The sequence below is a fragment of the Leptonychotes weddellii genome, chromosome 3 (genome assembly GCF_054177405.1).
Source record: "Leptonychotes weddellii isolate Sample4059 chromosome 3, ASM5417740v2, whole genome shotgun sequence".
In the NCBI taxonomy this organism is placed as follows: Eukaryota; Metazoa; Chordata; class Mammalia; order Carnivora; family Phocidae; genus Leptonychotes; species Leptonychotes weddellii.
This window is the reverse complement of record NC_138371.1, coordinates 35,567,405-35,583,530: the sequence shown is the minus strand read 5'-3', so window position 1 is coordinate 35,583,530 and position 16,126 is coordinate 35,567,405. Positions and strand designations below refer to the sequence as shown.

Genomic DNA, 16,126 nt, shown 5'->3' with positions numbered 1-16,126 from the left:
AATAAGCTGAGGGTTGCTGGAGTGGTGGGGGGTGGGAGGGATAGGGCGGCTGGGTGATAGACATTGGGGAGGGTATGTGCTATGGTGAGCACTGTGAATTGTGCAAGACTGTTGAATCACAGATCTGTACCTCTGAAACAAATAATACATTATATGTTTAAAAAAAAAAAAAAGAAGAAGATAGCAGGAGGGGAAGAATGAAGGGGGGGGAATTGGAGGGGGAGATGAACCATGAGAGACGCTGGACTCTGAAAAACAAACTGAGGGTTCTAGAGGGGAGGGGAGTGGGAGGATGGGTTAGCCTGGTGATGGGTATTAAAGAGGGCACATACTGAATGGAGCACTTGGTGTTATACGCAAATAAAGAATCATGGAACACTACATCAAAAACTAATGATGTAATGTATGGTGATTAACATAACATAATAAAAAAAGATGCTATGATTTTATTTTATAAAACATGGTATGATAGTCTTGGCATTATCAATACAAACAGGTTCATAGTTAACACGTACTTTGAAATGTTCAAGAACATTCACCTGCAAAATTTTATTTGAGATTTTTAAGCTGAAAGAAGCTTGTATTTCAAATTATTAGGAATCCTCTCTGCATGAAGCAATCCATATTTTATAGTTTATTCTGTGGTTTTAAAAGATGTTTCAAACAAATAATGTTTGCACTGAACCTCCACTTAAACTCAACTTCCAGCAATCACAAGTGTGTAACTCTATGGCATTAAACTCAACATAATTACTAGATAGTAAATTTTATTGCAGTAAACTCTAACTTTTCTAGCACTTTATCTACTAAAAAGGTCTATTAACTGCCGCTTCCACAGAGTAATGATAATTTAAAGTCAAAATAATGACAAAGGATGCCAAGATCTAAGAAGTCACATCTTAGCGCTGGAAGAGGCATCTCCTCAAAGTTCATTAAACCAACACTTTTCATTTTCAGACTTAGAAATAGGGGCTCAAAAATGTAAGGGACTTGCCAACAGGCACAGAGCCATTAGTGACAAAGCTATAACCCAAGTCCTCATTTCCTGATTCCAATACTGCTTCTGCTAGGCCATCTTCACAATTCTTTTATTCAGAATACTCAAGTATTCTGTGCATACCAGTAATTATAACTTATGATTCCCTTATTAAGCTAGTTATTTTCCCCCAAGATATGTATATCACAGATGCTATGCATCAGAAAAGAATGAAATGGAGCACAGAATTTAAAACCAGAAATTCAGGAACTTATTTGCAAGTATCCCCCATGCATACCAGTAACTATAACTTATAATTCCTTTATTAAGCTAGTTATTTTTCTGAAGATACGTATATCATAGATGTTATCCATCAGAAAAGAATGATGTGGAGCAGAGAATTTAAACCCAGAAATCCAGTAACCTTATTATAAAGCAATAAAGTATGAGAATATACTGGTAAATTACCGTAGATGACTGTGGTAAAAATCTGACTGGTGTCTTGGATTTTTCTCTCCTGGCTGATTTGTCCTGTATGAAAAAATACAAAAATTACAAAAAAAAATAACTGTTCACTTTGTTAATGCTACAATTGATTCACTCAAACAACTTTTACAGTGTCTAATATAAAGCACATATCATCCAAAATATTCTAAAACCTCCTCGACAGATGGCATAATGTTTTGTACAGAAAGTCATAAGGAATCCACAAAAAATTATTAGAACTAAGGTATATATTCAGCAATGTTGCTTATATAAGACCAATGAAAAAAAAATCAGTCATATTTTTAGACACTAGCAATGAACAATCCAAAACTGAAATTAAGAAATCATTTACAATAGAATAAAAAAGGATAAAATAGGAATAAATTTAAGTGTAAGACTTGCATAATGAAAGCTATAAAACATTACTGAAAAAAATTAAAGGCAACTTTAATAAATGGAAAGGCATCCTATGCTCATGGATTGTAAGACAAATATTAAGATGCAATACTCCTTACCCCCAAAATTATCTACAGATTCAACACATTCCCTTTCAAAATCTCAGCTGTATTTTTTAGGTAGAAATTAACAAGTGGATCATAAAATTTACATGGAAATATAAGGATCCAGAACAGCCAAACAATCTTGAGAAAGAAGTTGGCAGACACATATTTCCACATTTCACAACTTACTACAAAGCTATAATAATGAAGACTGCATAAGGATAAACATGAAGTTTATTTCTAAACTCATATTTATGGACAATTGGGTTTTGTTAAGAATAACAAGACAATTCATTGGAAAACTAGTCCTATCTTCCTCTGGAAATTTATCTGAATCTAAATGGTGTCCAAAGTTTACTCAGCCTTGCCTCCCTTCTCCATGGCTAAAACTTCATTCCCCGCCCCCAGAATTCTTTACTTCCTAAAGTTAATATACCCTCAAGTTACTACTATAAAGTACAAATTTTACTTGCAGTAACTCTCTTTGCAATAGAGAATAATTCTATTGTAGGAATTTCATCCAAGAAGTGCTGTTGAGAAGGATACTTTGATTTATAAAACAGATACTATGAGTTGTGCTTTGGTCACATAAATTCATTGCCTCTCAAGCTACCAGTCTATGCTTTTTGTCCTCCTTGGTGGTTCTTGAGCAGGACTCAAACATTTCTCCAGGTTCAAAAGGGACATTGTAAGACAAAGGGACTCTTCTTCCTGGTTCCAGTGCTTTATCTCATTGTTCTCATGCTGCAGCTGCCAGCAGTGAGCATCCTTGCCCCTGAGCACCTTTCCAGCCTGTGGTATGTGGCTGATCCAGGGGAAGACCACCTCCAGCAGGTTTCACTACCATCTCTATTGGTAGCTGTCCAGCCAGTTTCCCTTACATCAAAGGGAGAATTCCCTTCAAACTTTTCAGGATGCAAGTATGTGGTTTTCTCACTTCCCACGTGGGTGCCATCTTCACTGATTTTCACAGTTGAATAGTATTCTACCATATGAATGTAATGGAATTTATCCATTCCTTTCTCCTGTGAATGGGCATTTAGGTCATTTCCAATGTTTCTCTATTACAAAAGATGTTTCAATAAACATCTTTTGGCATACATTTTAGTATACATGCATACAATTCTTGCATCTCATGCATACACATATTTTGTTTATGTATTTAACATATATTATACATATGTGTATGTGCATATCTGGTTTTGTCCATTTAATTCCACTGATGTATGTTTATCTGTAAACAGATTATATCAAATTACTGTAACTTCACAATAGGTCTTGAAACCTGTAAGGTAATTCTCTCCACCTTACTATTGTTAAAAATTATCAGATACAGAGCTCTGGTTCAAGATGGTGGCATAGGAAGACTCTGAACTCTTCTCCATAGACACACCAAATTTACACCAGTTTATAGAGCAGTTCCTCCTGAAGAAGAACTGAGGGCTGACTGAACAGCTTCTGCACAACAAAAGATAAAGAGGCCACAGAGAACGGGCAAGCGAGATGGAGACACAGTAAGGAAGGGAACGTTCACCCCAACACTGCAAACTGCAGTGTGGAATGGGGGATAGTACTGAGGGACTGAGCAGATTTGTCTGCACTAAGGCACAGGAAAAAAACATGGTTTAAAAGAACAACTAGAACATAAAAGATCCAGCCTTGGAAGTCCACCAAATAGCAAGGGAGCTGCTGGAATGCTCTCCACGGTCAAGGGGCTGGCAAGGACCACGGTTTACATTCATCTTCCACATGGATAGCCCAGACAGGAGCAGGGTCTGGGCACTGTAGGCAGCCTGCTGCCTCAGTGAGCGCCAGATCTCCAGCTCACACCAACCCCAGACACCCTGGGGCACAGAAAAAAAACCCACAGCTTTTAAGAACACCTGGAATATAAAAGAGCCAGATTTAGAACTCCATCCAGCGGCAGGGGAGCTGCTGGAACTCTCTCTGGGTTAGAGGGGATGGGGAGCACCATTGTTTACATTCTCCCTTCACCTTGATAGTGTGGACAGGACCAAGGTCCAGGTGCCATAGTCAGTCTACTACCTCAGTGAGCCCCAAACCCCTAGCCCACACCAGACACAGCTCCAGCCAGCCAATGCCACCAGGCACAAACAGTCCACACAGGGAAAAACCATACACAAGACCATTCCTTTAAGTTTAGGAGAAGTAGCTATTCCACCTAATTCAAAGCAACAAACACAGCAGGTCAAGCAAAATGGGGGGACAGATGTATATACTCCCAAAGAATAAGACACCCCCCCAAAAAAAATTAAACAAAACCGAGATAAGCAAAATGCCCGATGAAGAGTTTAAAGTAATGATCATAAAGATGCTCACCAGACTGGAGAGAAGAGTAGTGAGAACTTCAACAAAGACACAGAAGATATAAAAAAGAACAAATCAAAATTGAATACAATAACTGAAACGAAAAATATACTAGAGGGAGTCAACAGTAGATTAGCAGATACAGAAGAATGGATCAATGATCTGGAAAACAGGGTAATAGAAAGCACCCAAACTGAACAGCAAAAAGAAAAAAACTTTAAAAAATGAGGCTAGGATAAAGGATCTCTTGGACAACATCAAACAAACAAGCATTTGTATTATAGGGGTCCCAGAAGGAGAAGGCAGAGAAAGGGGCAGAAAACTTATTTGAAGAAACAATAGCTGAAAATTTTCCTAACCTAGGGAAGGAAACAGACATCGAAGATCAGGAAGCACAGAGAGTTCCAAACAAGATGAATGCAAGGAGGTCCACACCACTGCACATAATTTAAATGTCCAAAGTTAAAGATAAAGAGAATTTTAAAAGCAACAAGGTTATTAATCAGAATTGGAGAGATAAAGAGTTTCCCCCAGACAAAGAAAAGTTAAAGGAATTCATCACCACTAAACCAGCCTTACAAGAAATGTTAAAGGGACTTCTTTAAGTGGGGGGGAAAAAAAGAGCCACCAATAGAAGAAACTTGGGGTGCCTGGGTGGCTCAGTTGGTTAGGCATCTGCCTTCAGCTCAGGTCATGATCCCGAGGTCCTGGGATCAAGCCCCGAGTTGGGCTCCCTGCTCAGCTGGGAGCCTGCTTCTCCCTCTCCCTCTACCCTTCCCCCCAGCTGTGCTTTCTCTGTCTCTCAAGTAAATGAATAAAAATCTTTTAAAATAAAATAGAAGAAACTTATGAATAAAAAATGTAAAATATGACAACATATACATAGAACATGGAAAGGGGAGTAAAAAAGTTCTTTTAAAACGTGTTTGAACTTAAATGACCATCAACTTAATATATGACTGCATTATCCCATATATGAACTTCATGGTAACCACAAACCCAAAACCTTTAATAAATACACAAAAAATAGACCCAAGCATAACACTACAGAAAGTCCTCAAAGAAAGAGGGAACAGAGAAGAACTACAAAAACATCCATAAAACAATTAACAAAATGGCAATACGTACATACCTATCAATAATTACTTTACATTTAAATGGTCTAAATGTTCCAATCAAAAGACATAGGGTGACAGATGGATTAAAAAAAAACAAGATTCATCTATGTGCTGCCTATAAGAAACTCACCTCACACCTAAAGACACATACAGACTGAAAGTAAAAGTATGGAAGAAGAACCATGCAAATAGAAGAAAAAGAAAAAGCTGGGATAGCAATACTTAGAATAGACAAAATAGACTTTAAAGCAAAGACTGTAGCAAGAGATAAAGACATTACATAATGATAAAGAGGTCAATCCAACAAGAGAATATAACAATTACAAATATTTATCACCCAACACTGGAGTAACTAAATACATAAAGTATTAACAGACATTGGAGGGAGAAAATGACAGTACAATAACAGGAGAGTTTAACACCCCCACTTACATCAATGGGCCAATCATCTAGATTGAAAAAAAAAAAAAATCAAGAAACAGCCTCTTTGACACACTAGACCAGATGGACTGTATAGATATATACAGAATATTTCATCTAAAAACAGAATACACATTCTTTTCAAGTGCACATGGAACATTCTCCAGGATAGATCACATGTTAGGCCACAAAACAAGTCTCAATAAATTTAGTAAGATTGAAATCACATCAAGATTGGAAAAATATTACTAAAATGTCCATACTACCCAAAGCAATCTACAGATTCAATGTAATTCCTATCAAAATACCAGTAGCATTTTTCACAGAACTATAATACTAAAATTTATGTAGAACCACAAAGGACCATAATAGCCAAAGCAATCTTGAGAAAGAACAAAGCTAAAGGTATCATAATCCCAGGTTTCATGATATACTGTAAAGCTGTTGTAATTAAAACACTATGATACGGACACAAAAAGAGACACACAGATCAATGGAACAGAACAATGGGCCCAGAAATAAACCATGCCTATATGTTAAATTAATCTATAATCTACAACAAAGGAGGCAAGAATACATAATGGGGAAAAGACCACCTCTTCAATAAACGGTGTTGGGTAAACTGAACAGCTACATGCAAAAGAATGAAACTGGACCACTTTCTTACACCATAAACAAAAATAAATTCAAAATAGTTTAAACACCTAAATGTGAGACCTGAAACCATAAAACTTTTAAAGAAAACAAACAATAATCTCTTTGGCATTGGTTTTAGCAACAGTTCTCTAGGTATGTCTCCAGGCAAGGGAAACAAAAGCAAAAATCAACTCTTAGGACTACACAAATAAAAAGCTTTTGTATAGCAAAGAAAACCAACAAAACAAAAAGGGCAGCCTACTAAATGGGAGAAGATCTTTGCAAATGATTTATCCAATAAGGGGTTAATATCCAAAATATATAAAGAACTTCTACAACTCAACACACACACACACACACACAATCCAATTTTAAAAAAAGAGGACCTGAATAGACACTTTGCCAAAGATGATTTACAGATGACAAATACAAAGTGTTCAACATCTCTAATCATCCTTAATCATCAAGGAAATTCACCTCAAAACCACAATGAGATATCACCTCACACCTGTCAGAATGGCTAGAATCAAAAAGACAAAAAGTAAGAGTTGGTAAAGATGTGGAGAAAAAGGAACACTCGTGCATTGTTGATGGAATGTAAATTGGCATAGCCACTATAGAAAACAGTATGGAGGTTCCTCAAAAAAATCAAATCTATTACGATCTAGCAATTCTGCTACTGTGTATTTACCCAAAGAAAATGAAAACACTGATTTAAAAAGATATATGGACCCCTATGTTTATTGCAGCATTATTTATAAGAGCCAAGATTTGGAAGCAACCCGAGTGTCCATCTGTTTATGAGTGGATAAAGATGTAGTATACATAGACAAACACACACACGATGGAATATAACTTGGTCATTAAAAAAGGAGACCTTGCCATTTGCAACATCATGGATGGACATAAAGAATATTATGCTAAGTGGAATAAGTTAGACAAGGACAAATACCACAGATTTCACTTATACATGAAATCTAAAAAAAAAAAGAAATGAATGAACAAAAAGCAGAAACAGACCCATAAATACAGAGAATTGATGGTTGCCGGAGGGGAGGAGGATGGAGTGAGGGGAAAATGGGTGAAGGGGAGTGGGACATACAGGCTTCCAGTTATGTGATAAAGTTATGAGAATAAAAAGTACATCATAGGGAATATAGTCAATGGTATAGTAGTAGCATTTTATGGTGACAGATGGTAGCTACGCTTGTGGTAAGCATAACATATAAACTTGTCGAATTTCTATGTTGTACACCCAAATCTAATATAACATTGTATGTCAACTACACCTCAATAAAAAAATTTATCATAGACAATCTGGACCTTTTTTCTACCAGGTGAATTTTAGAATCCATGTTGTATAAAACTTTCAGGGATTTTGATAAAAATACATTGAATTTCTAGAATAACTTGGAGGAAACTGACAATTATGATATTGACTCTTTTTCATGAATATTTATTCATTCAGATTCTAAGTGTATCCTTCAAAAACATTTCATAACATTCTTCATAAGGGTCTTATATATCTTTGTTAGATTTATTCTTAGGTATAAAGATTTTGAATGAGAAAATGAATCATGGCATCTGAACAACAGACTTAAACATTTTATCCCAACTGCTTTGTCAATATGGAAAGGTCTCTGAAAGCAACATCTACTTATAATTGCTGTGATGGTTAGGCTTTGTTTGCGTTTTTTTCTTGCTCTGTGCCTGGAAGGCTAAATTCTCTTTACGGGTGGGCTTCAGCTGGGACTCCCAGCCTTCTGGCTTCTGGTGGGTTAATATCCAAGCAATGAGAGGCACCGGTAGGAGACTAGAGAGCAGGAGGGGAGAGAGTTTTAGATAGTTCTTTCCTATTACTCCCTGTTTCCCATAGTTCTGCTAGTATCTGTATTCTTCTAGAGCTCAGCTCCGGTCAGGAAGCTACCATTCCAAACCCCCCATCTCTCACCAGGTTTTGGTAATGTAGTGACCTGTCAAGTCTAGGAATGGTAATTGATGTGGGAAACAAAGGCAGAAGAAAAATTATTACATTTCCTTACTACCTACAGCCCCTTGACAAGTCCTTGAAAAAGGCAGAGTGACATTCTTCTAAGGACTCAACTGCCTCCACGCTGATACTCTTCTAAGGGCAAAAGGCAATCTTAACCCCACCCCCAGGATCCTGTAAATCTACTTTAACATATAAAAATTCCTTTGGAAACTTCATCTCTACCCGCCCCCCCCACAAGATACATGTTGGCAATCATTCCCAAGTATATGACCCACTGATATACATCTGAAGGGTCTCATGACTGCGTTTTTACAGTAATAAATGACCTTTCCTAACAATAGCTAGCCCCCTCAGGATCCTGGAAACCTTGTTTCCCCAGTGCCTGGGAGGCTTATGCTATCCCTAACCCCCTCCAAACTTGAAAGTATATAATGGGCCACTCCTCATGACCCCAGTGCAGCTCTTACTGCCCACGGGTCCTGTCTCCGTGCTTTAATAAAATCACCTTTTTGCACCAAAGACGTCTCAAGAATTCTTTCTTGACCATCGGCTTCAAACCCTAAATTCTTTCCTAGGTCAGTAATGACTTCCTTTTGCTATTAATCCTTAAGTGCCTCCTCATCCTCGTTGGCTCTTTCCATTAACCTGACCCACACGAATGCAAATGGTCTAAGTTTTCTTCAATTAAATCCCTTTAAGCATGTCATCTGTTTTCTGTTGGGATCTTGATTAATATAACTTTACATTATTAAAATTAAAATTGTTAAGGAGTCTTCTTGACGCACTCTGGCTTTGCATTTAGTTTTTATTTGGCTCATTTTCAACTACTTGTCTATTGGAAGGGACATCGTAAAACTGGTAATAATCTAAGCTTAACCATTCTGATCATAAGACCAGAATCTGTAAATATGTCTGGTTAAATCAGCCATTTTATGAACTTGTCTGGTTAAAACAATAACCTCTCCAAATTTAACAGGGTTGATTTAACATAATGGTCATATTGGCATTATGGTTGTTAAAGTCATCACCAAGGAGGTGTGGGCTTCAGACTGAACTGTTTTTTACTCTGACCTCCTTTTTAAACAAGGGCATCAAGAAGATACTTAGGAAAACTGAATAAGCATCATATAAATGCAAAATCACAGTTGATTTAACAGTTAGAAAAAGCACTAAGGTAGAGATGGGCTGACAGCTTTTTCCTCCTCACCTGCCCACAGTATGTGGTGGATTTGTTGGGCACTTCATGGTCTTTGCCTATTTTTTATCTTTAAATGCCTGGAAGTTCTTCGATGAAGCTCAAATGCCTTACTTTCTTTAATTTTAAAAATGAAATGAGCAGTTGCAAGAGATTTATCTTTGTTTTAAATACCTAACTTAAGAACTCAGACTGCTATTCCTGAAAAATGCCATGTCACTCTCCAACTTCCACTAATGAGATGAATATGTTAAAATCTCCTTCAGCAAATATGATTTACCACCTGCTCACTTTTTCAAACTAAATGAATACATAAGTAAATGTCACATAAGAATGGCATTTCCAAAAGTTTAATCCATTCCATTTGTTTTAGGTTAAAATATAAAAGCTTTCATCCTTTCAAAAGGAAAACGACACTTGAAATTAGCATAAATGAGAGTACCAAGTTTTAAAATTACCGATCAACCAAAGCAGTGAGAGAGGGACCTCTGCTGTTTAAAAATGGTGTTTAAACCATTGAAATAATCCTAGATGGGCTCATTCGACATTCTTTCAAGATCCCAATAATGCCTCTTCAATAATATAGGTCTCTTTAGCGAACAGTGGGGAAGGGATGAGGGGTGTCATTTCCAAACATTTTTTTTTTAAGATAAAGCAAAACTTAAAACCTAACTGCCAATAGGTTTTTTAGCAGATGCTTTTTAGTCGAAAATTGGTCACCTGGGGGCTTTGGACAATAATAGCAATTCAGAAATACCATTGCAAGTATGGTAAACAGGTATTTTAAATTTCAAGAACCCAGGCTGCAGCTCAGACCAGGCCAAAGACTGATAAGAGCATCAAGCAAATAAGTTGCTTAATGCATATTGATGGTGATAACAAATGTTTTTAGAAGGACTTTGATTATAGTATTACATAAAAAACAATCACTAGTACAGTCCACTAATTTAACTGCTCAGTTTTTTGGTTACGATATCATTTTTTGGTTGGTTTTTGTTTGTTCATTTGTTCTTTTACCACTAATTAATTATATGGTAAATGAATCAGTGTTTCTTAGTTCAATTTATTACACAGTTCAATAAAATGTTAAAACTAGGGTTTCTTGATCATTTAGGCATTATTTGATTAAGGAATTAAGATTGACATTTTGTTAATCTATGACCCAAGGGATATAAGAATAAATTACCTTTTATCATTTCCTCAATAAACACTCCAAAAAAAAAATGAAGTATTGAAAAGGAAAGAATTACAGTTTAGTGTTAAAACAAAGAAGCTAAGCAAAATATGCAGGCTTAAAAGCAACTGTTCTCCATTCAGTACCGGGATGCTTAAGGGGCCTTTTCCATATTCATCAATAGAGTTAGAGTTGTTTTCTCACTAGCCAGAATCATGCCCATGCTTAATGCCTTCCCATTCTGTTCTGGCATTAAAAAGTTTGGCCACTGTTCTGCATTTCTTTTGCTTACAATGCTCTTAAGTTCAATGAAGAAAGTTCTGAAAAGTAGGTATTACAACATGCATCTTTTATTACCTGTCATGGGGATATTTTCTTAAGAAATTCCATTTGCCACTTACCAAACCCTTTCGCATAGGGTGTGTTATCTTATTTGAACTTCACAACCTTAAGAAAGGAGATGTTCTGATTCCCCGCCCCCTTGCATAGAAGGGAGAGAAGGCTTACGAAGATGAAGTGATTTGCCCGAAGTCTCACAGCTAGGAAAGGGCTTGAATCCCATCTCTAGAGAGCCTAAACCCACTGCAACCCCCCCCCCACCGAGTTTCCGCCCACCCAAACACACCCACCATTAGCACACTAGGGACACTCGGGCTGTAGTTCTAACTGCCAGCGCACCGCTCGCTCGGCTGAAATGGTTGGTTGTTATGACAACATCAAGGACGAACGGTTGAAAAGGAAACATTTTTGAAGTTTTCACAGAAAGCGATCAGTATCCCAGATGTAACCGGGGTGAAAGAAGCTGTGTCCCCACAGGATCACAACTGGGGAGTCTGGAGGACCAGGCTTCAATCACTTCTGAAATTGGAAGGAAGTCTGGTGCGGGGCCAGCCTGGCCACCCTCTCACCTGCTCGCTGCTCATGGCTGGGAGGACGCGCTTGAGTCACCTGGCGGCTTCTTGATAACTCCTGTGCGGCGCCCCTCAGACAAGAGAAGTGGCGTCCAGGGAACCCGCCGGCAGCCTCTGCTCCCACAGCGCCCGGGCGGTCTAGCGTCCCCGTTGCTTAGCAGCAGGCCCGCGCAGGCTCCATTTCCGGTCATCTGCCGCTCTCGGGACGGCACCCGGCGTAGCGGCAGGAGGCGCTTTCCAGGGCACTCGGTGGCGCCTCTGAGCCAGTGTGGTGGGCCCCGCAGGGCGCACAGGGAACTGCTGAAGGCAGAGGGTGCTTCTTCTGCCCGGAGGAGTGAATACCCTTTGATTACTGATCGTAATTTCTGTACTCTCCTAACTGGGTGTTCCAGACCCCCGCCATTAACCCCTTATTCAACTTTCTGTACCTAAAAGGTCTCAGAAAACTAGTGGAATAAAACGCTTTTCTGTAGAAAGCAAAATCATCTGCTAACAACTAGAGGGAAGCTTCCAAATCTCGGCTATTGTAAATAATGCTGTAATAAACATAGGGGTGTATAGATCTTTTTGAATTAGTGTTTTTGTTTTCCTTGGTAAGTAGTGGGAATACTGGATCTTATGGTATTTCTATTTTTAAATTTTGAGGACCCTCCATACCGTTTTCCACAGTGGCTGCAGCAGTTTGCACTCCCAGTAACAGTGCAGAGGGTTCCTTTTTCTCCTCATCCTCACCAACACTTGTTCTTATAGGTCTTCTAGTCATTGACAGGTGTGAGGTGATATCTCATTATGGTTTTGATTCACATTTCCCTGATGATTAGGGATGTTGAGCAGTTTTTCATGTGTCCGTTGGCCATCTGTATGTCTTCTTTGTAAAATGTTCTAGTCCTTGGTCCACTTTTTAAATCAAAAATTTTTAGGGTGTTGAATATAGTTTATATATTTAGATATTAAGCTTTATATATCATTTGCAAGTATCTTCTCCCATTGAGTAGGTTGCCTTTTCCAGGTTGATGGTTTCCTTTGCTACACATAAACTTTTTATTTTGGTGTGGTCCCAAGAGTTGATTTTTGTTTGTAGCTCTCTTGAAGATTTACCTAGAAAAATGTTGCTATGGCTGATGTCAAAGAGATTATGGTCTAGGTTTTCTTCTAGAAGTTTTATGGTTTCAGGTCTCACTTTTAGGTCTTTAATCCATTTTGTTTATTTTTGTGTATGGTGTAGGAAAGTGGTCCAGTTTTCCTAGTCCCATGTATTAAAGAGGTGATTTCCCCCCCACTGTATATTCTTGCCTCCTTTGTTAATATACCAACCCCTATGTTTATAGCAGCATTATTTACAATAGCCAAGATATGGAAACAACCACAGTATCCATCAATGGATGGATTAAAAAAAAAGATGTAGGATCTATATACAATGGAACATTACTTAGCCATAGAAGAGATACAATCTTTTTTTTTTTTTTTAAAGATTTTATTTATTTGACAGAGTGAGAGAGGGAAGGGGGAGTGGGAGAGGGAGAAGCAGGCTTCCCGCTGAGCAGGGAGCCCGATGAGGGGCTCGATCCCAGGACCCTGGGATCATGACCTGAGCCGAAGGCAGACGCTTAACGACTGAGCCACCCAGGCGCCCCCAATCTTGCCATTTGTGACAGCATGGATGGACCTAGAGGATATTACGGTAAGTAAAATAAGTCAGATAGAGAAAGACAAATACCATAGGATTTCACTTTATGTGGAATCTAACAAACAAAACAAATGAAGAAACCAACCAAAAAGCAGACTCTTTAAATATAGACAGCAAACTGGTAGCTGCCAGAAGGAAGGAGGATGGAGAATGGGTGAAATAGATAAAATGATTTAATAGATACAAATTACCACTTATAAATCATGGAGATGAGAAGTAGAGCATAGGGAATATAGCCAGTACATTGTAATAATGTTGTATGGTGACAGATGGGGACTATGCTTATGAGGGTGAGCACAGAGTAATGCATGGAACTATGGCATAAATGTTGTACACCTGAAACATCATAGGTTAATTATACTTCAATTAAAAAAGAAATTGAAGGAAGATCAGAGTCAGGGATTGGTCAAAGATTGGAGCAGAATGAAGAAGTTTTGAAATAACTACTTGGCAGGAAAAGAGAGAGAATGGGAGTGATCGAGGACATACAGGAACCCAGTTGAAGTCTCTGAAATAGTAGTGACAAAAATCTGTACTCCCAAAACATCCAACAGACCAGCCTCCGGTTCAAAGAAAACCAACACACAACACATTTCCCCGGGCTGGGATGACAGAAGGATAACTGTTGGCTCACAAACTGGCCCGCACACAGGGAAGGCAGAATGAAACGGCAGAAACAGGTCACCCCAGATTGGTAGGCGGCAGGTTTAACATGCAAGGGGACTTACGTACAAGGCTTGGTTTCTGCAACCACAAGACGAACAGAGTCTCACGCCCACCAGCCACAATCGTCAGTTTATATAGAGGCCTTAACAAGGTTCAGCCACCTCCAAATGGGCTCAACGACAGATTGCTCTCTCAAGTGTGGCGTCCTTGAAAACGGCTTCAGCTGTAGGAAGCGTGGAAAGCGTGGGCAGAACGTGCATTCCAAGGTGGGGGGGTAGTGAAGGAGCCTCCAAATGCCTGGGTCCAGCTTGCTGGTCAAGCAGAGGTCACGGCCCTTCGATGACCTCCTTCAACAACAACAGAGCAAGAGAAGGGAGACTCTGATAAGAGTGAAGTTAAAATAGAGACTCTCAGAACCTAAAATCAATAAAGGAAGAAAAGGCTATTAAATGGGGAGAAAGTGGGCGCCTGGGTGGCTCAGTTGGTTAAGCGTCTGCCTTCGGCTCAGGTCATGATCCTGGAGTCCCGGGATCGAGTCCCGCATCGGGCTCCCTGCTCGGCAGGGAGTCTGCTTCTCCCTCTGACCCTCCCCCCTCTCATGTGCTCTCTCTCATTCTCTCTCTCTCAAATAAATAAATAAAATCTTTAAAAAAAAAATGGGGAGAAAGCTGTTAACTAGGGTGAGTGGGCATCTCAGTGAGAGACATAGAGGGAACAACTGTAACAGTAGAAAGACTAGGAGTGAGGGTACTGACTCTGCAATTTCTCAAGTGGAGCAGCTCCAGGCGTTGACAGGGTCCCCAATATGGCCATGGAAGTGGGTGACTGAAGTGAAGGACTTTTGTCGCGGCAGATCAGGGAACTAAGTTGCTAAGGCTATGGCTGATCCTATGGATGCGGAAGTAGCAGAGTGGAATGGAAGACTGAGTGAAAGTCTTCAGTGAATGAAGCAGGGGAGAAGAGGTGATGAGCCTAAAATTAGTAAGAACTTTTTACTGGAAAACAGCTGATAAATGTGGCAGACCCTGACTTCTGCATTGGAGGGTGGAGGAATGGAAAATCCCACATAGAAACAGTGTTCAAGGAGACACATTGCAGTAAAAGCCTGGAGGTAGGCGTAGGGTTCCAAGAACAGGTTAAAGATAAAAGTGTGCTTTCACAGCCCGAGGGCACAGTGAAAAGCTCTGAAAGCCAGGGGAGTACTGGAAGGTTGAATTCTTCAGCCAGAAAGAAGCAAAAGAGCACTTAGAAAGTCAGAGTATGAGGAGTTAAAACATTACCCCAGTGCCCTATACCATAGGCAATAACCAAGGGGTGTGAAGGTATGATTGGTTTAGTGGCTGCCAGCGTGATGCCAATAGAACTCTCCCCAGCAGTTTCCAGGTATTTAAAAGGATTTTGGCTTTCTTAATAGAAAGCCAACATCACCTGGATTGCTTCACAGAGGGTACTGGTCGACAGAAGCAGGCCAGGAGGGGTTAGATGGATTCACAGCAACAGCCTTGAGCCTGTTCTTTCACCCTTTCCCCATCTGCAAATTTTCCTTTTCCAATCCTCTGCTGTCTCACTATCCACTCACCCCAACCTCAAAAGCCATAATCGAAATAAACAAACGTCAGGTGTTCTGACTCTCTACCTTTACTAGACCTCCATTTCTAGCTCCTCTAGGGGGACAGTTGCTCATTCACAGAATCCTGTTTCTAAACTTGTCTTCTGTGGGGCACCTTGCCAGAATTATGGAAGGAAAAACAATTTTATAAAGATTGGCAAACACAGTTCTGGTGTATTTGTCAGTTACTGTGATGCCTGTCAAATAAGAGAAATGTGACTCCTGGGACTGAATTTCCCTAGTAATTCTCACAGTAATCAGGAATATCACCGACCAGACTGAGGCTGAGATGTAATCCCTGTCCTCACCATTCAGGTTAAATTCAGCTCAAAACCCTGACAAGAATCGATACATTTCAAAAATTGTTAGGAATGAATTTTAGATTAGATTAGATGTGTTGGACCTTCAAATTATGGAAAGACACTTT

General features: G+C 39.3%; 1 protein-coding gene across 1 annotated transcript in view; it reads right to left on the bottom strand.

Moving 5' to 3' along the window:
- The window catches only part of DNAH7 (dynein axonemal heavy chain 7), a 260,241-nt gene extending 244,554 nt beyond the window's left edge, over nt 1-15,687 (bottom strand). Inside the window, exons 1-3 of the mRNA XM_081815321.1 lie at nt 15,670-15,687; nt 2,844-3,023; nt 1,445-1,507 (exon numbers count right to left, since the gene is read on the bottom strand). Coding sequence (XP_081671447.1) covers nt 1,445-1,507; nt 2,844-3,023; nt 15,670-15,687 — 261 coding nt within the window. The remainder of the gene's footprint in view (nt 1-1,444; nt 1,508-2,843; nt 3,024-15,669) is intronic.
- Between the last annotated feature and the right edge of the window lie 439 nt (nt 15,688-16,126).